The sequence below is a fragment of the Acanthochromis polyacanthus genome, chromosome 18 (genome assembly GCF_021347895.1).
Source record: "Acanthochromis polyacanthus isolate Apoly-LR-REF ecotype Palm Island chromosome 18, KAUST_Apoly_ChrSc, whole genome shotgun sequence".
Taxonomy (NCBI): domain Eukaryota; kingdom Metazoa; phylum Chordata; class Actinopteri; family Pomacentridae; genus Acanthochromis; species Acanthochromis polyacanthus.
The window spans coordinates 12,414,570-12,433,813 of record NC_067130.1 but is presented as its reverse complement, the minus strand read 5'-3'; the positions used below and the strand labels follow the sequence as shown (position 1 = coordinate 12,433,813).

At 38.8% G+C, this 19,244-nt stretch overlaps 1 protein-coding gene across 1 annotated transcript in view; it reads left to right on the top strand.

Moving 5' to 3' along the window:
- The window catches only part of aff1 (AF4/FMR2 family, member 1), a 28,874-nt gene extending 10,463 nt beyond the window's left edge, over positions 1-18,411 (top strand). Inside the window, exons 5-19 of the mRNA XM_022211006.2 lie at positions 897-983; positions 1,707-1,740; positions 3,613-3,670; positions 4,463-4,589; positions 6,328-7,320; positions 7,415-7,500; positions 7,603-7,828; positions 8,029-8,123; positions 10,131-10,194; positions 10,283-10,419; positions 10,646-10,717; positions 14,345-14,438; positions 14,569-14,612; positions 14,707-14,939; positions 15,390-18,411. Coding sequence (XP_022066698.1) covers positions 897-983; positions 1,707-1,740; positions 3,613-3,670; positions 4,463-4,589; positions 6,328-7,320; positions 7,415-7,500; positions 7,603-7,828; positions 8,029-8,123; positions 10,131-10,194; positions 10,283-10,419; positions 10,646-10,717; positions 14,345-14,438; positions 14,569-14,612; positions 14,707-14,939; positions 15,390-15,511 — 2,472 coding nt within the window. The 3' untranslated portion in view covers positions 15,512-18,411. The remainder of the gene's footprint in view (positions 1-896; positions 984-1,706; positions 1,741-3,612; positions 3,671-4,462; positions 4,590-6,327; positions 7,321-7,414; positions 7,501-7,602; positions 7,829-8,028; positions 8,124-10,130; positions 10,195-10,282; positions 10,420-10,645; positions 10,718-14,344; positions 14,439-14,568; positions 14,613-14,706; positions 14,940-15,389) is intronic.
- Positions 18,412-19,244: the final 833 nt, after the last annotated feature.

Sequence of the window (19,244 nt, the reverse complement as noted above, 5' to 3'; positions counted from 1 at the left end):
GTTTATATTTTCAAGTTATGCCAAAATTCTGATGTTTAAATGAAATGTTGTTGGATCGGTTTTGAGTTGTTTTTGGATCTCTTGATGCAAACTACGTCCTGCCCGTTACTATACATGAGACGCATTGTTGCTGGACTCAGCTTTGTCTTACTGGACAGGACAAACTGCAGTGTCAAAGACCCTGCATGTGTTAATGTTTATAATGTCTTCTTGCTTGTTAAAGCTGTGGCCAGGAGCATATCATTTCTGAAATAATTTCTTCAAATTTGGCACAAATATTCACTTGAACACAAGAATAAAGTGATTGGATTTTGGTGGTACTCCGGCTTCCTCCCACGGTCCAAAAATATGCTGAGGTTAATTGGCTACTCTAAATTGCCCGGAGGAGTGACTGTGAGTGTGATTGTTTGTCTGTATATGTAGCCCTGTGACAGACTGGCGACCTGTCCAGGGTGTCCCCTGCCTTCGCCCGAGTCAGCTGGGATAGGCTCCAGCACCCCCCGTGACCCTAGTGAGGATAAAGCGGTGTATAGAGAATGGATGGATGGATTTTGGTGGTCACAAATTAAGGCTGTGTAGCGTCTTTGCAGCAACATCCACATTTGAAGCATTCCTTCAAACGGCTGCAACTCTGTGTTGTCAGAATCCGCTTTATTGATGTTGCATGTGAACACTTTCACGGAATTTTACACTGCCTTGGTTTTCTCTCAATGAACTTGAATCCTTTTAAATCTTCACTACTTATGAGTCTGAATTGACTTAAATTTTAATTGCAACTTGGCTGGTTGGCAGAGGCATACAACCACAAGGTGGTTATTCCAGTTTGAGTGGAGCACGTGTTGTAACAGGGCTCTGTTGTCTCATTAACCCGTATAACACTTTGTTTCTCCTCATAGGAAATGACGCACGCATGGCCTCCACTTCTGCCGGCAATACACACACCTAGCAGAAATGAACCGTCAAAGTCCCTGTTCCCAGCCAAGGTGAGAGTTTAAAAGTGGAGAATTACTTAAATTGGTCTTGATTTTAAGCTCATTGTGCATGTGTATGCTTTAAATTTAAAATGTAACTAAATCCATGCTTCAAAAAATAAATCAAAGTTTTCCAAAACAAGTACTTTTTTTCTAAAGTATAATGAGGTGGACTCCAGAGTACAGACATTGTCAGATAATTTACACAGCCCTTTCATAGAAGTGTTTGGATCACTGGCTGTTCTTCCACTAGTTTGAGCCTCAGGTCATCTTAGCAGCTACAGAAATCAAGTCAGCTCAAGCTGGTTTTATTGTTGTAACTTGCAATTATAATTTACCAAAGAAAACAAACCAGTGATTTAATTTTGATTCTCAGGATATTCATAGTGCACTGGTAGTTTTTCCTGACACTACATAGGACTTGAACATGGTTCTTAAACACATGGGTTCTCATTAGCATCCTTTTGACTTTAATGATTCCATACTTGACTATCAGAACAAATCCAAAAACAACAAGCAATTAAAAAGTTTTTTGTGTTAAATTAGTCAAGAAAAATTGTAATGTTACCCTTGGGTCTGATGTCTGGTAAGTAATTGTGAGTTGACTTAATATTTAGTCTTGCTGAAGATTATTGTTTTAGTGTACGTGTAGATACAAATGTACTTATACAAATCAAACACATGAATAACAGAGATTACAAAATTCTTGTTTCTCATTTTTCTCCATCTTCACAGGAAGCAGAGCATGTCTCTTCATGTCCAGGACAAAGTGAGTAATGAGGGCAGGAAGCTACGCAGCATTCAGTCACAAAACAAGCAACAGTATTTGGAAATATTGTTAGCATGTCTTGAAAGATCAAAACTGAATGGAAACCAGGATTAGAGTCTGTTATGTAGTTTATTTTGGTAGCAGATCATTGATCATCTGTTTTCATCAAACGTGTGCTCTGCTGCCTGTAGCTAAAATCAGAGATTGATCATTATTTGTGAGAGTTGCTGTGATCTAAATGTCACTTTCTCCTGTACTCTTTTACCATCCATTGAGTTACTGCAACATATCTGTTAGTCTCTGTCCTCCGTTTTGTTCATTTTCTTCCAAGCTGTGTTTCTATGGCAACTTGTTGAACCACTCTGCCCTGTTCTGTGAACTGGCCACAAAATACCAGAGGGGAAAAACAACCCTACAATTTCATCTTGCATTAGTCTCAGCTGAGAGAAAGAGGCATCTAAAAGAGAGGAGTAGTGAGCTTACACTGTTCTCTTTTCTCCATCACTGATGTAAAATCTTGTCTCTTACTCTTTAAGTTCCGGTTACCCTTGCTTTTATTGCTCCTTCATTAGCTTCTTTTAACTGTGCCCATTTTTGTTGTTAGTTTTCTGTCTTATGCTATATTTCTTTTAATCCATCAACTGTTAACTTCTTCATGTGCATTGAACCCGAAAAGCTGTATAGTACTACCAAAGATGAAAAAATCACAGCCAAGAAAAGAAACTGTTCTTCAGACCATCTTAGGTAAAACAAGGAAAGGAAATATATGAAAAAACTTAATTAAGCTGGGCATACTAGTTACCCCTAAACACTCACTAGTCTGAATATAGGCAGTGACAATTTCTTCACTGTATTTTGAGAGGGATCGGCCCATTCAGTGACAACAGAAGCAGCAACAATAGTTTTTATTTTTTTAATAACAGTGCATACACAACAACGTTTCTTACATTGATTGTTGTCTGGAGGAGTAATTGCAGCCCACTGTTTTCACTGAAAGTAAACAAACAAAATGCCTCCAGGCTTGCAAATTTTCAGGGGAAAAAAACGTTGTGGCTTTTAAGGGTTGAAATGCCACTAACCTTAAGTGCTTCTGACATAAAAAAAAAGAAAACATGCTTCAGCACTGCTGTTATGAGTCACCCAGCTGCTGAAGTACCTGTCAGGAACTGAGTTCAAAAGGGATGCAATCTTTTACCAACATAAACAGTAAACACTTGCTCAGTGTCCAGGAAAATTGTGTATAGTTCTGTGCAAAAGCTAATGTTTTATGGATTTATGGGCTGCTCGAATTCCATGTTGTGAGACTTGAGTTTTAAAAGTCGTATTCGGGTCAATCTATTTTTGAGTCAGTGCAATATTAAATTTTTATGAAGCAAATTCACTTCATATCAAGTGATACAGTCGACCTAGCCAATGTTTGCAATCTAATAACTCTTTATAAGAGTTTTGTGGCTACAATGGCAAACATATATGTGATAAATACAGTGGTATCTAATGATGCTCAAAGATTGCAAACCTATTATGAACACAAAAGAAGCCCCACTATAATGTTCTTTGCATAATTTATGTAGTTGGTGTTTAATTGTTGCACCAAAGGATGTAGTTGTACTGAGTTTGTACTTGTTTCCTGTGTGCATAGTTATATATTCTGTTATGTTGAAATAGATTGTTACTTTAAGAAAAACTTCTTTATTGTTGAATGTGTTAGGAAGCAAATGACCCTTGGAATGTCTCAGTGAATCAGTTTTGACTTTATTGTTTTAATTGAACAAAAGCTGAGATGCAGTATCTGAATGCCAAATCCACATTAGTTCAAGTCCATGGATTATTTTTATTGTACAGATGTTTGTTTACTCTGTTGTTTCTTTCCAGAAAACCATGACACCTCTCTTGCAGATCCATCCCATCTCAGCCAGCAGAGCTCCTCATCGTAAGTCACTTGGTTTTCCTAAAGGACAGTTTTAATGCCATAATGTTGAAATGCAACACATGGCTGAAGTGGGAGTTGCAAATTTGAGGACCACTGAAAGTTTCTGAAAGAAAATAATCATCATCATTAAATCAGTGTTTTAACTACACCAAATTTTAGTCAGTGATGTGACAGATTTATACAAGTTGTTTTCAACCAGCCACTCAGAATCAGCTGGTTGCAGTCTGCTGTGAATCAAACTTGGTTTCAGCTACCATTCACCTTAAACATGCATTTTACACACTCTGCATTTAGAGGACGCTGCAGACAGAAGTAGTATCACACATATTTTCACAGCAGCTGCAAATAATAATTTGATTTCATTGTCATGGCAAGAAAAAATCATGCCAAAAATTCCAGTTTAGTCCAAGTCGTGCATTCAAATGACTTAAAAGTTTTAACCTCAAATATATTCACATCACTTATTATAAATGGCCAAAAAAAGCAAACAACAAATGCCTGTTTGAAAAATACTTGAATGACTAATTGATGATTAGAACGGTAACAGATTAATTTTGTGCCAAACAACCCATCAGTAAATTCACTATTTGTTGTGGGTCTAATTTAGTGAAACACAGTTCTGTATTTATTCAGTTGTAAACTGAAAAACCAATGTTCCACATTTCTTCCATTGGTTTATTCTTAACACATAATGTTTGGCAAAATCACTTTCTACTGGAAAATCTGGGTATGTAGCTCACAAAGGGTATTATAATGATAATTTTTGTGGTGTTTTTTGTGTCCGTGCTGCAGTTCATTTGAAGCAGCACATTCCAGCGGGTTAGAGTCAAGCTCCAGCGACTCCGGCAGTAGCTCCGGATCTGAGTCAGATAATGAGGAGTCACATCAACCCCCAGTGGGCAGCTCTGTTAAAACTGAGGTAATTTGTTCTTTGTATATGCAGGTAAGTGCACATATAGGATATATACACACGTGGACAAAATTGTTGGTACCCCTCAGTTAAAGAAGGAAAAACCCACAATTCTCACTGAAATCACTTGAAACTCACAAAAGTAACAATAAATAAAAATTTATTGAAAATTAAATAATCAAAATCAGCCTCACTTTTGAATTGTTGATTAACATAATTATTTAAAAAAACAAACTAATGAAATAGGGCTGGACAAAAATGATGGTACCCATAACTTAATATTTTGTTGCACAACCTTTTGAGGCAATCACTGCAATTAAACGATTTCTGTATTTGTCAATGAGTGTTATGCAGCTGTCAACAGGTATTTTGGCCCACTCCTCATGAGCAAACAGCTCCAGTTGTCTCAGGTTTGATGGGTGTCTTCTCCAAATGGCATGTTTCAGCTCCTTCCACATATGTTCAATGGGATTCAGATCTGGGCTCATAGAAGGCCACTTTAGAATAGTCCAACGCTTTTCTCTCAGCCATTCTTGGGTGTTTTTGGCTGTGTGTTTTGGATGGTTGTCCTGTTGGAAGACCCATGACCTGCGACTGAGACCAAGCTTTCTGACACTAGGCAGCACATTTCTCTCCAGAATGCCTTGATAGTCTTCAGATTTCATCGTACCTTGCACACTTTCAAGACACCCTGTGCCAGATGCAGCAAAGCAGCCCCAAAACATTACTGAGCCTCCTCCATGTTTCACCGTAGGGACAGTGTTCTTTTCTTCGTATGCTTGGTTTTTGAGTCTATGAACATAGAGTTGATGTGCCTTACCAAAAAGCTCCAGTTTGGTCTCATCTGTCCAAAGGACATTCTCCCAGAAGCTTTGTGGCTTGTCAACATGCATTTTTGCAAATTCCAGTCTGGCTTTTTTATGAGTTTTTTCAGCAGTGGTGTCCTCCTTGGTCGTCTCCCATGAAGTCCACTTTGGCTCAAACAACGACGAATGGTGCGATCTGACACTGATGTACCTTGGCCTTGGAGTTCACCTTTAATTTCTTTGGAGGTTGCTCTGGGCTCTTTGGATACAATTCCAACGATCCGTCTCTTCAATTTGTCATCAATTTTCCTCTTGCGGCCACGTCCAGGGAGGTTGGCTACTGTCCCGTGGGTCTTGAACTTCTGAATAATATGAGCCACTGTTGTCACAGGAACTTCAAGCTGTTTAGAGATGGTCTTGTAGCCTTTACCTTTAAGATGTTTGTCTATAATTTTTTTTCGGATGTCCTGGGACAATTCTCTCCTTCGCTTTCTGTTGTCCATGTTCAGTGTGGTACACACCTTTTCACCAAACAGCAGGGTGACTACTTGTCTCCCTTTAAATAGGCAGACTGACTGATTATGAGTTTGGAAACACCTGTGATGTCAATTAAATGACACACCTGAGTTAATCATGTCACTCTGGTCAAATAGTTTTCAATCTTTTATAGAGGTACCATCATTTTTGTCCAGGCCTGTTTCATTAGTTTGTTTTTTTAAATAATTATGTTAATCAACAATTCAAAAGTAATGGCTGTTTTTGATTATTTAATTTTCAATCAATTTTTATTTATTGTTACTTTTGTGAGTTTCAAGTGATTTCAGTGAGAATTGTGGGTTTTTCCTTCTTTAACTGAGGGGTACCAACAATTTTGTCCACGTGTGTAATACACTTAGTCTTTTTGTTTTTCTACAAACCACAACATTTGTGTCTTTTTCTAGCCTGATGCTCCAGCAGTGAGCCATGGTGACTGGCAGTTGGGGAACTGGATCAGGCCCAGCCAACAAAACTCCACCACTGAAAGTCAAAGCAGTGCACACGTCTCTGAGAGCCCCATGCAGAAAAACCGACTGCCCACTAAAAGCTCCAAGAAATCCAGTGTAGAGGTGGCCGACCCCACTGGGCAGTCTAAGCCTCAGCTCTCCTCTCATCAAAAAGAGTCTACTGACAACCTTCCAATTCCCCAGGAGTGCAGGGAAAGCCCTCAGGACAACTGTTGCCACCAAAGTAGCCAAAAATCTCTCTCTGCTGATGTGAACAGCTGTAGCAGTTCCAGGAAACTCTCAAAACCAGCGAAGGCAGGTTGCCCAGATCGCGCTGAAGCAGCAGTCAGTGCGAAGTATGAGGAAGTTATAACCACACAGACAAAAGAACCTTGTTTCACAGTCAGACCCAAGGTAAAGACGAAAACAGGACATGGTAAGAAAAGCAGCAGTGACACTAAAAAAGACATTAAAAGGACTAAACGCACACCACTTGTCAAGCAGAAGGCTGGGTCAGAGCCTGGAACTGAAGCCATGCTCGTCCAGCATGGTGATTGTCCATCATGTGGTGTGCATCATCCTAACCCCTGCTCCTGCCCCACCCAAAGTCCTGCTCAGCCTGACCAGCTTTCTTCTGCCCCACCGGTCAGAATCAGTAGTAGCAAACCCAAGCCAGAATCCATCTGCCAGAGGGGCGCCGACAAGCCTCACAAAACAAACCACAAGCACTTAGAGAAGCCTGAGCATACAGCCAAGGGTTCACAGGACCTCCTCAGGCCTCCGAAATCCCTGATGGTGAAAATAGAGCTAAGTCTGCTCTCAAGAGTCCCACAGACCTCCAGCATTCACCAAAGGGTACCTAGCAATTCAAAGAGATCACACGGAGGAGGCAGTGATGCTTCTACATCACACAAACACATGAAAACCAGCAAAAAGAGTATACCTCAAAATGTGAGAAATACAGGGCTCTGTTTTTGTAGTTACCATATATGTACATATGGAAAGTCCGTTTTTTTTTTAAAAGGTGTGATTTGTTCTCTCCTAGATTGAGGCAGACAATATAAAACTTCCCACAAAGAAACAGAAGCTGGAAAACAAGAATACCTCAAGTCATGCGTCTATGAAACTGGAGTAGGTCCCCTAAATCAGTCATTTTTTTATGCTAAAGATTATGTTTAATTATTTAAACTAGATGTCTATTTAACACAGCCTTTTTGATCTCATCACCTACAGAAATTCTAGCAATCCATCAGAGGCTCGGGAGCAAAAGAAGGCCAAGAAAAATCCTGTACACTTTCAGCCCCCTGCACCATCCAAAGATGCTCCTAAAGGCTCAAAATTAGGCAAATACTGTTCAGGGAAGACACAGGAGTCCAGTAGGGAGGCTGAAAAGAGCAAGGACTCCCGTAAGCACAAGAAGAGCAGTGGAAAACACACTGAGCACCCACGCCATGAAAAGGTAACTGTCAAAATATAAGCACCTCAATTATGAAATAAATTACTGGATTTTTTTTCTGGACAAGCTTCCGCAAGTTTGCATATTTTGAGTGATTGTTGCTAGTGATAAAGCCTGATTGGCTGTTACAGTGTAATGATTGTTTAGTAAACAGAAGCAATCAAGTTGTAACCGAAGATCTTTTTTTTTTTTTCCAATCCTAGCAAAAGCCCCCAAAGAGCAGCCTGTCTGTCCTTTCACCTTTGCGGCCAACTAAGGAAGCTTTGAGCAGCAGGCCGATGCTCAGATTTGAGGAGAGGTAAGATTTCTACGTAAAAAGCTCATAACTTGTTCAGAGTTTTGTTATCTCGCCTGAAAGCATGCCTCATTTTGGATTTTTAGAACTACATTTTTCCATGCATCCTTTGTGTCTATTTATCCACAGGATAAGAAAATCCTCAGTGCAGACAGTTGTGAAATCTTAGCCACATATTTAACGAGGCAGGGTTTTATCAGTGTAGCAAAGCCTTTAACAATGACGTTTGTTTTTAGTTAGGACCACCTACATAATGGAAACTCTCAGCATGTTAAGACAGCTCTTCTCCTGGCCGTAAAGCGTAGGCAGACCAGGCAGAAAAGCGGTATTTTGCTGCCCATTATGAGGAAAGTTTTAGGCCTGTTTAGTATATGACTACACCTTGCCATGCTCTGTTGAACCTGTAACTACACAGTGTTCCTGGAGTACATCTATGCTTCACTACAGCTAGGTGAAAAGTTAAACCACTGAAATCTCTGGAGGTGCTGAGTTACTCTTTAAAAGCTACAGCTAGCTTCAATAAACAATGTTTTACACTTCTGTGAGGCACTAGGACCAAACTGTCATAATTATAACTTGTCATAGTTGTAGAAGTATTTGATTGGATGAATTTTTGACAGAGTTCACACCACATTAAAACTATTCATCACTCAATGTCCCATTTCAACACATTTTATCATGAAGAGGCAGTTAAAGGGTATTCTATGCAGGCTCTATATAGCTACACAAATATACTATGCACTGTGCTTATCTTTGACCTGTTAAACTCTATTATTGCTTTAACTTTATGATCACCATATAAACCCTGATGGCAGAAACGTCTTTCCGGATCCATAAAAGAAGTATTACTATACATTCAGAAGTGCACATACCCAACTAAAGTCTACAGTCAACTGAAGTTAAAAACAGAAGATTACTGGTAACACTAGATCATAAATCTGTAACACCTATAGCTATTCTTCACATTTATAAGCCTTGCATAACAGAAAATAATTGGTGTGACGACTCACAAATGGTTATTAATATACAGAGATAGTCCCACTCACTGGAAAGTCTGCCGATTTCATTGCATATTTCAGCAACACTTTCCTCCCATTTTATTATCTACACGTCAGTTTGCCTTCACTTTGAGAAACAGCCTCCAATCAACATCCTAAAATCTGGCAATTTGTGCATGCAAATGTCTTATCAATATACTTCACTCCACTATTTTGCATTACTATTTTGCATTGACATCACTGCTACATCCAGGATGATTGCAATTGGTTTAAATTGGTGAAATACAAACAAGTCTAACTGTTTTGCCCCGGTAACAGACTGATAATGAGCTGCAGCCAGAGCATTTTTAAGGAGTAAAACAGTGATGTGGAGGTTTTTTCCTATATTTGACTTAAACCTCTAAAACAAGTGTTATGAGTTCGGCCCAATGACCACACATCCTGCAACATGACGGTGATGTTAAAGGTCAATATCAGTGGTGAAAAAGACAAATCTGGTGGGTTAATGAACTTTTATATGTGTGGGTGTTGAAGAAAGCGGTGAGCTGGTGTGTTATGTGTGGGCTGGAAAAAGTAGACAGCTACAAGTTTTCATTCATATAGTTGATTGGACGGTTTTGTAAAGGCTCATCATTATAGTCACACAACTGCGTTTTCACAAGACATTCTTTACTCCTAGTAAATGTCATTTGTTGTTTAATGTTATGTTGTTGTTTTTTTGCATTATTGTCAGGAGTAAAGACTTTCTTGGAACTAATTAATGCCTCAACATTAGTCAGAGCATATGTTACTGACTGCGAAAACACTGTCTTTCAGTGTTTGGGAAGTAATTTATTAATAAGGAAATTACTTCAGAAGACAAATTAAAGGAATATCTTGGGATGTAATCAAGATATTTATTGTGATTTACTTCTCAGGATACCACAGAATTAATTTAGCACAGAATACTTGTATATAACATCTTTTTTTTAGTGTTCTTGATCATTTATTGCTGCTCCTCTTTGGCCCACAGGCAGCATCCAGTAAAGCATTACATAAAAGAGGCCAAAAGACTGAAACACAAAGCAGATGCAGAGGTAGGATTTCCTATGTGTTTAAACTCATTACTTGCAGTCTGCACAGCAATACATGTAACCAGTAACTGTTTTTTCCCCCTCTCTATAGTCTGATAAGCTCAGTAAAGCTTTCAACTACTTGGATGCAGCCATGTTCTTTGTTGAGAGTGGGATTGCCATGGAAAAAGATCCACAGATTTCAATGTCTTCCTACACGATGTTTGCAGAGACTGTGGAGCTCCTTAAGTAAGAACCCACTGTTATGATAGATTGTCTGCACCATTAATAATTGTAGTAATTTTGTGGTTGTATAAAGTTGATGAAGAGCCTGCACTCGGTGACCTTGTAGTTGCAGCCATTAATTTGTTTTGTCATATTTATGGCAAGGTTGAAGCTAAACATTAACATTTTGGGGCTATAACTGAGTTTGAGTCATGCCTTATTTCAACTGCTGCACTTTTCTCTTTCGTAGGTTTGTACTGAAACTCAAAAACTCAGTGGACCTGTCTGCTCCACCCTCAGAAAAGGACTTCATAGCTTTATGGTAAGGCCCCAGATAAAGTTGATAAAATTGTATGTACTTTTAAACAAAACTTCAAAATTTTAACTCGTCGTTAGTTCAGATCAGTGTGTAAAACAGTGGAAACTTCTGTGCAAAATATCAGTTTTTCGGTTTTGTATTTGTAGTTTGCTGATGCTGCCGTAGGTATGATATGTTAGATTTTATTATCAGGGGCAAGTGATGCAGAGGTGTTTGCAGGACATTGTTTATGTTTGCCTGATATAATTTTTTTTGCTGACATCCAATATGCTAGTATTTTCCAATTCATTATGACTGATTAGTGATGCCAGTATACACACGTGGACAAAATTGTTGGTACCCCTCAGTTAAAGAAGGAAAAACCCACAATTCTCACTGAAATCACTTGAAACTCACAAAAGTAACAATAAATAAAAATTTATTGAAAATTAAATAATCAAAATCAGCCATCACTTTTGAATTGTTGATTAACATAATTATTTAAAAAAACAAACTAATGAAATAGGGCTGGACAAAAATGATGGTACCCATAACTTAATATTTTGTTGCACAACCTTTTGAGGCAATCACTGCAATTAAACGATTTCTGTATTTGTTAATGAGCGTTCTGCAGCTGTCAACAGGTATTTTGGCACACTCCTCGTGAGCAATCAGTTCCAGTTGTCTCAGGTTTGATGGGTGTCTTCTCCAAATGGCATGTTTCAGCTCCTTCCACATATGTTCAATGGGATTCAGATCTGGGCTCATAGAAGGCCACTTTAGAATAGTCCAACGCTTTTCTCTCAGCCATTCTTGGGTGTTTTTGGCTGTGTGTTTTGGATCGTTGTCCTGTTGGAAGACCCATGACCTGCGACTGAGACCAAGCTTTCTGACACGAGGCAGCACATTTCTCTCCAGAATGCCTTGATAGTCTTCAGATTTCATCGTACCTTGCACACTTTCAAGACACCCTGTGCCAGATGCAGCAAAGCAGCCCCAAAACATTACTGAGCCTCCTCCATGTTTCACCGTAGGGACAGTGTTCTTTTCTTCGTATGCTTGGTTTTTGAGTCTATGAACATAGAGTTGATGTGCCTTACCAAAAAGCTCCAGTTTGGTCTCATCTGTCCAAAGGACATTCTCCCAGAAGCTTTGTGGCTTGTCAACATGCATTTTTGCAAATTCCAGTCTCGCTTTTTTTATGAGTTTTTTTCAGCAGTGGTGTCCTCCTTGGTCGTCTCCCATGAAGTCCACTTTGGCTCAAACAACGACGAATGGTGCGATCTGACACTGATGTACCTTGGCCTTGGAGTTCACCTTTAATTTCTTTGGAGGTTGCTCTGGGCTCTTTGGATACAATTCGAATGATCCGTCTCTTCAATTTGTCATCAATTTTCCTCTTGCGGCCACGTCCAGGGAGGTTGGCTACTGTCCCGTGGGTCTTGAACTTCTGAATAATATGAGCCACTGTTGTCACAGGAACTTCAAGCTGTTTAGAGATGGTCTTATAGCCTTTACCTTTAAGATGTTTGGCTATAATTTTTTTTCGGATGTCCTGGGACAATTCTCTCCTTCTCTTTCTGTTGTCCATGTTCAGTGTGGTACACACCTTTTCACCAAACAGCAGGGTGACTACTTGTCTCCCTTTAAATAGGCAGACTGACTGATTATGAGTTTGGAAACACCTGTGATGTCAATTAAATGACACACCTGAGTTAATCATGTCACTCTGGTCAAATAGTTTTCAATCTTTTATAGAGGTACCATCATTTTTGTCCAGGCCTGTTTCATTAGTTTGTTTTTTTAAATAATTATGTTAATCAACAATTCAAAAGTAATGGCTGTTTTTGATTATTTAATTTTCAATCAATTTTTATTTATTGTTACTTTTGTGAGTTTCAAGTGATTTCAGTGAGAATTGTGGGTTTTTCCTTCTTTAACTGAGGGGTACCAACAATTTTGTCCACGTGTGTATGCATATTTTAAAACTTATTTTCAGAAAACAATTGCTCCTGTAGTGGGATAAACATATTACTTTGCCTGCTCTAATGTTTGTATTGCTACTGAAACTGTGTAACTAGCGGCTCCTAGTCCTAAAATATTAAGGAGCAGAGGATAAGTTTATGGTAACAATGCTGAAGAAATTAAGAAAACTGAAAACCAAAAACCTTTTTATTATTTCTACTTAAATGATGACACATTTAGCTCACCAACTCCTAGTCAGTCTGTGGTACTTGTTTGCTGAAACAGAATAGAGCTGTATCTCACTAAGCGTGTTTGTGGAGGGTGGAGGCACCTCTCTCTCTCACATCCTGCAGCACACAGATCCTGCTCTTAGCGACACTCCTGCAGAGAATTCAATGTTTATAAGTGCGGTTACATTTCACTGGGGTGCTGACGATGCTTGTTGGTACGAGTATTTTGCATTTAAAAGCTGAAACATGATCAGTCTGTGGAAACATTCAGTGGATGTTTATCACATACAGTCAAAGAAATGCCCAGGGTTTGACTGCTTTGGTTACATTCTCATGTCTTCATTCCACATGTATGCAATATATGCTGGCAGCCTAGCGCCCTCTCATGGAGTTAACTGAATTACACAAACATGGGTTGATGTTAAAAGTAGCCATTAGCCAGCTGATTGTCTGTCTGTAGGTGTGTCTGTAAATTCAGTACAAAATGATCTCTGCCTCTTTTCAAACTCAAAACTCATCTCTTCAAGACTATTTAGTCACTCTAACTGCTTCTTTCTTTGTTTTTTTTTCATCTCTATGTATGGTTTTTATCTGTTCTGCTGTATTTGGTTTTTTTTTTGTAAAGTGGCCTTGGGTGTCAAGAAAAGCGCTTACAAATAAAATGTTTTATTATTATTATAATTGCAACATAATCTGAACTGCTGTTCAGACATTCGCAGTTTAAGTTTCAGAGCAGCATTCGATTTCGTGGTTTGGGGGCTGCAGGCAAACTGTCTTGCTTTATGTTCACTTTCTTTAACTGAATGTGTTGACAGTAGGACAAGTGCTCTGTTTAAGTAAAACCATGAATAACGCGCAGTAAAAATTATGTCAAATAAAAGGTCCTGCGTTCAGTTTCTGATTGAAAAAGTGAAGAGCGAGGGAGAAATTTTAGCATAGACTAAATAAAGAGATAATACTTTTGTTCTTATTTTGTACCAGATTATTAAGCCTTGTCTGTAGGAGTAGTAGTACTGTTAAAATCTTAACAATACTCATTCATAACAGACATAAAACCCAATGTCACATTTTTCTTTCTATAGCATTTTTATACAAAACTATAAACTTCATCCCACTTTAACAAGCGTCATTTAAGCCGTCCCTGTGACAATGCTGGCAGTAATCTAAGTAGAGCAAAGCTGACTTGTTTCAAGTTGCACAACAAAACACGTTATCTGTCGGTGTGTGCACCCTAGTGGTGGGAGTGAGCATTTGACAGGGTTATCTTATCCACCCGTTGGTATTCATTTTTGTCTGATGCTGATATTTCACTTATCTAAAATTGTTTGTTACTCTGTTCCCACACATTTAAATGTTTACTTACAGGCTGAGGAACTTCACAGACAAAGCACACTGAAGAAAATATTCACTAATCTTTGTTTGTTTCTGTAACGAATCGTGTGATTGTGTCTCGTAGTTTGAAGTGCCAGTCTCTGCTGCAGATGGCCATGTTTCGCCACAAACACAAAACTGCATTCAAGTATTCAAAGACCCTCACTGATCACTTTAATGTAAGTAGCGGCGGTATCCACTTTATTTCTAATAGCCAGTTTTGTGATTATTAGTGTGAAATCTAAGTAACGCGTTTAATTTAGTTGCACTGCTGTCGAACTAGTTTTGCTGATTAAATTTGTCTTTCAGAACTCTGCTCAGGCGACACACAATCCTCCTGGCTGTACATCGAAGTAAGTCATTTATTGTTCGTGTTACTTTCACTGTTTGGGCATATTGCACTCAACTGTCACAGACATAACACTTGATAAATCTTCTTTTTTTCAGGGTTACAGATAACCCGTCCCCCAGCATGCCGTCTCCAGCCAACACATCCACCAACTCAGGTCCCGGCTCCAACCACAGTGGCAGTGGGTTGGTTGTGGGCTCTGCTGGCGCCACCGTGGTCGTTCCTCAGGCCATCGAACAAGTGGCCTTCAGCTACGTCAACATTACTACGCTGTTCCTGAGCGCTCATGACATCTGGGAGCAGGCGGAGGAGCTGGCACACAAAGGCAGCGGTAAGAATGAATGGAAAAGATTCTTACTAAAGTTTTCAGTCTTCTCAACAAATTGATGAAGAAACCTAAGTGAAGCAACATTAAAACATAAAAGATCAAATAAATAAACAAATTCTGAAACCTGTGAAGACAAACTGAACTGTAAAAGCCTGATTTTTCTTGAGTGAATGTTTTAAGTGTGGAGGAGAATGAGGTACTGCACACTCAGGTGACTTTTGAGCTGTAGATTAAATCGACTGCAACAACCGGGCTGCCGCTAAAGTAGATATTTGTTACCAAATTTATAAGAATAAGTCAACTGCCAGTCATAAACTTAAGTTATATTTAAAACTAATTTTAACTGCCTAATCACTAGAGGTGGCCAGTGTTTGAATGGGTTTAATAACAATGACTATTTTATTGTAAATATGTGATGAATATTGATGTCATATTTCCGTGTGTGTGTTTCAGGTATGCTGGCAGAGCTGGACACCGCGATGGGCCCTTTGAACCTGGCTTCAAGTATGAGCTCTATGGTTCGCTACACAAGACAAGGTGTCCACTGGCTGAGACTGGACAGCCAAAAGGTATGAAACTGGACTCATGGAAACCCTTCAGATCCTTTCCTTCACTTCGGTTTGTTTACCACTGATCCTGACCTGAACTCTTCCTTGGACTTGTGGTCGTTTCCTGTATTTCACGTGGACATTAACTCTTTCCATCAACAAAACGATCAGGACGTCCTCTCACGTTTGCTCTTAATTTTGAATTTCCCGGCAGGGAGACAACACAGAACGATGCACTGGCTATTAATTCTCCCTGGCACTTTAAATCATGGACATCAGATGTACATCAACTCTTCTCTCGCTCCCTGTTTTGTTATCAGGTGATGTCATGATTCTGAATTTTGAAATCAGGGCTTTATTCAGGAGTTACTACATTTGGATGAAGAACATCAAATATTACTAAAAGTGCAATTTGGTGGCCATATCTCAGTGGTTCTACCCATGTAATCATGTAGCTGTGGTGCAAATAGCGACATAGGTTTTATTTATTATTATTATCTTCCCAGCTTTTGTTAATAATGTTAGCATTTTGACCTTTAATTAGACAGTAATCAGGAAAACAAAATGCACTTGAATTACATTCAGACTCTTCAGTCCAGTTTTGGCCAAATGATTTAATTTCACTAAAGTTTCCGTCTGAAAGATTGGTTTAATCTGGATTCTGGGATTTTTTTTTTTTTTTTTTACTCTGTCACACAGAGCTGAAGTAACTTCTTCTAACATTTCTAATCTTGGCTGTGTAGCAGTAGAAGTAAATCAAATATGGGGACATTTTCTACTCCAAAAAATATGAAGTGTGTTGCAAAAGTGGCCACATAGTAACGTTAAATCAGAATTTAATTTATTACTTTTAGCTAATTCCTCTTCGGAATCTGAATTTTCAGTTCTTCAAATGAGTTAAATTGACAGAGCTCTGCTTGTATTGAAACACGCTTCATGTGCAATAATCACTGAGGATCAGTAACAGACGTGCCATTATAGCGGTACATCGAGATGCATTGAATTTACGCTCCTAATGTAACTAAAGATTGAAGAAGAGACATATTAGGAAAGATTTTTTTTAGTACTTCAGGGGAAACATCTGGACATTTATAACTGATTTCACAGCAGAACCACCTTCTTCCCTCTTACCTTTTAACTAAGAGCTTAGTGAGCATCGGCTGTGTGGTTCAGGACCCTGGTGGCTGTTGCACTGTTGCTGGTAATGACCGGTTCATCAGATCAAAACCAGACTTGATGTTATTCTTGTCAGCCTGTTGAAGAGGATTGCACTGTCCTCATTCTAATGGAACATACATGTTGTAAAACATTATTCACATGCTTACATCGAAAGAGTTTTAGGTCCCTGTAATCATTCCTCAAATCAGGGACAAAATCCAGAGTGATATTTTCCTGTAGTAATGCATCCCAAAGCTAGTGTGAGGCTTTAGCAGCTGCTGTTCTCCAAATTGCAGCCATACTGGCCCCAAAATCTTCCCATTTGTGCCTGAAATTTGGTCCCATCACAATACGTAAATTACACTGGCTTAATTTAGCAACAAACATAACATATCCCAGGTAAAGGGAGGCGACGCTTGCATTTGTTGCTTGTGGGAGCAAATAAAGTTTGCTAGGTGAACTTACTTTTTCCAGGTTTTGCATTTGTGCATTTTCCTTTATCCAGTTAAGTTGCTCAAACAGATTGCATGTGAACAAAGGTCACAACAGCCACACAGCACAAGAAGAGAATTTTCAATTGGCTCGTGTTAGCTTCAGCTGAATCTTTTTAAGGCATTTTTATCCAGAATGAGGACTGGGGATTTTTTCCCTCAACCATTGTGCTGAAATCTTTTGACCAAAGGGTTCCCACTGGACTGATTACAGCAACCAAAAAGCCCTTCAATGTATGTAGAAATTTATAAATATAGTTTAACCAGAGATGTGTCTACAAACGAGTACTTTTAAAATCAAAAAGGGGCAAATAGCCTGACATCCCAGTGTTTCTTTCTGTATAGTGCTGGATGTTTTGATTCACATCCGCCATGTTTGTTAGTTTGAGTCAATGAACAGAGGTGAAACTACAGTAGTGTTGCCCTTAAAATTTTGCACCAAGAAGCTGAATTCACATACATGATTCCACTCTTTTGTTGAGTGCAAAATGTAAACTAAATCTAAATGGCCCAACAGAGCTTACTAAAGAATGCAGAGTTTCTTTTGAGTATTTTGTAGTAAATTTGAGTGTGTTATTGTACAGAAGACCTCCCAAGACCGGCAGGGCTGTGCTAGTCTATTATTGTTTACTGTACGTTTGACTCTGAGCAGTAATGTTTAGTCGGCGCTTAAAAAAAAAAAAAAGTCGGATTCTTATTTATAAAGGTGGAATACAGTCAGTAGAAAATAGTGATGCCGCAAAATGAACATTGATTTAGACTCGCGCATGTAAAGAGCGCCAGTAGTGCGAGTGGGTTTAGAAAAGTTTTCACGTGTTAATTCGGTCGTGTCAATGCAATCACACGACAGATAAAAAGGGCTTGATGAGGATTACAAAGTGTTCCTGAGTTTATTTTCTCACGTCAGATAAAGTGATATTTTTTTAAGTAAGCACGAGTACACTGGTGCCACGGTGGAATTTGGGATTGTTTTTATGTACGGACCGTCAGCAGGCTGCGACAGAAACAGTCTCTAGAGTTTCTATAGTGAAGTTTCATTCATAAATAGCTCAACTTCATCTGTTTTCTGAATTTCTGGGTTCTCGTCTTATCTGTGGCTTTCTTTTCATTATGCTCAATTGTTGCTGCTTCATTTTTGGATTACCCTGCAACAGGTTTGTCCAGATAATTATTTACTGCAAAAAATGTAGGTTTCTGAAGGATGCTTATTTTCCATTTTGTGAAATATGTAAAAATTTGTGTTGCAGTGTACAGATGTGAATAAACACTGGAAACTAATTCACTGTTGTTTACTTTTATTTTTAACATAGAAAACAAGACAATTTTGACATTAGACACGGTGGCCACACCGGTTCACAGCGAGACTTTTTAGATTGTCTTTGCCTTACTTTATCTTTATTTTCCCTCTGATCCACATGAACATTGTCTATGAAGGAAAAGCAACTTTTTCTCCTGAAAGATCAGAATCAGCTCCAACATCTGCATCAGATTGGTTATACGTCACAAATAAAACTCCTTTAACTTAACATCTGGAAACAAAACAAAAAAGTATCAAAGTTTTCTGTTAGTTTGTGTTCTTCTAAGTTTAACTCCAAAATTTTAAATACCTCCATTTACTGCAAATGAATATCTCCTCCAAATGTGTCACTAATAATCACTATCAGCCTTAAAAACCCACAAAACACCCCTCTATACTCAACCACACTTACAGTCCGGTTCCCCCTTCTATAAATCAGCTTGGAATCTTCCACTTCCTTTTGTTTGTCAAAGTGGCCTTCTACCTGGACAGGTTTTGTTGAAGCTCATGCAACAAACATTTTGGGTAACTGCACTTTAATATGGATGGATGACACTGAATTAGAGTCTGTTTTAATGAGACTGAGTTCAGATGTGTAGCTCAGTCATTAAATAGGAAATTATTACTCAGAATTCACAGAGAAAAGTCTGAAATGTTTGCTAAGTTAGCGTCCCACATGTTCTTTGGCTCAGCTAAAGCTAACTCTCTCCAACTTCTGGATCTCTTGAGTTGCTTGTTGTTAAAATATCTTTCTAGAGGTGCTGAAGCTCAGAAAGTCTGAGATGTTTGTTCAAAATCAGCTCATTCTCAAGTC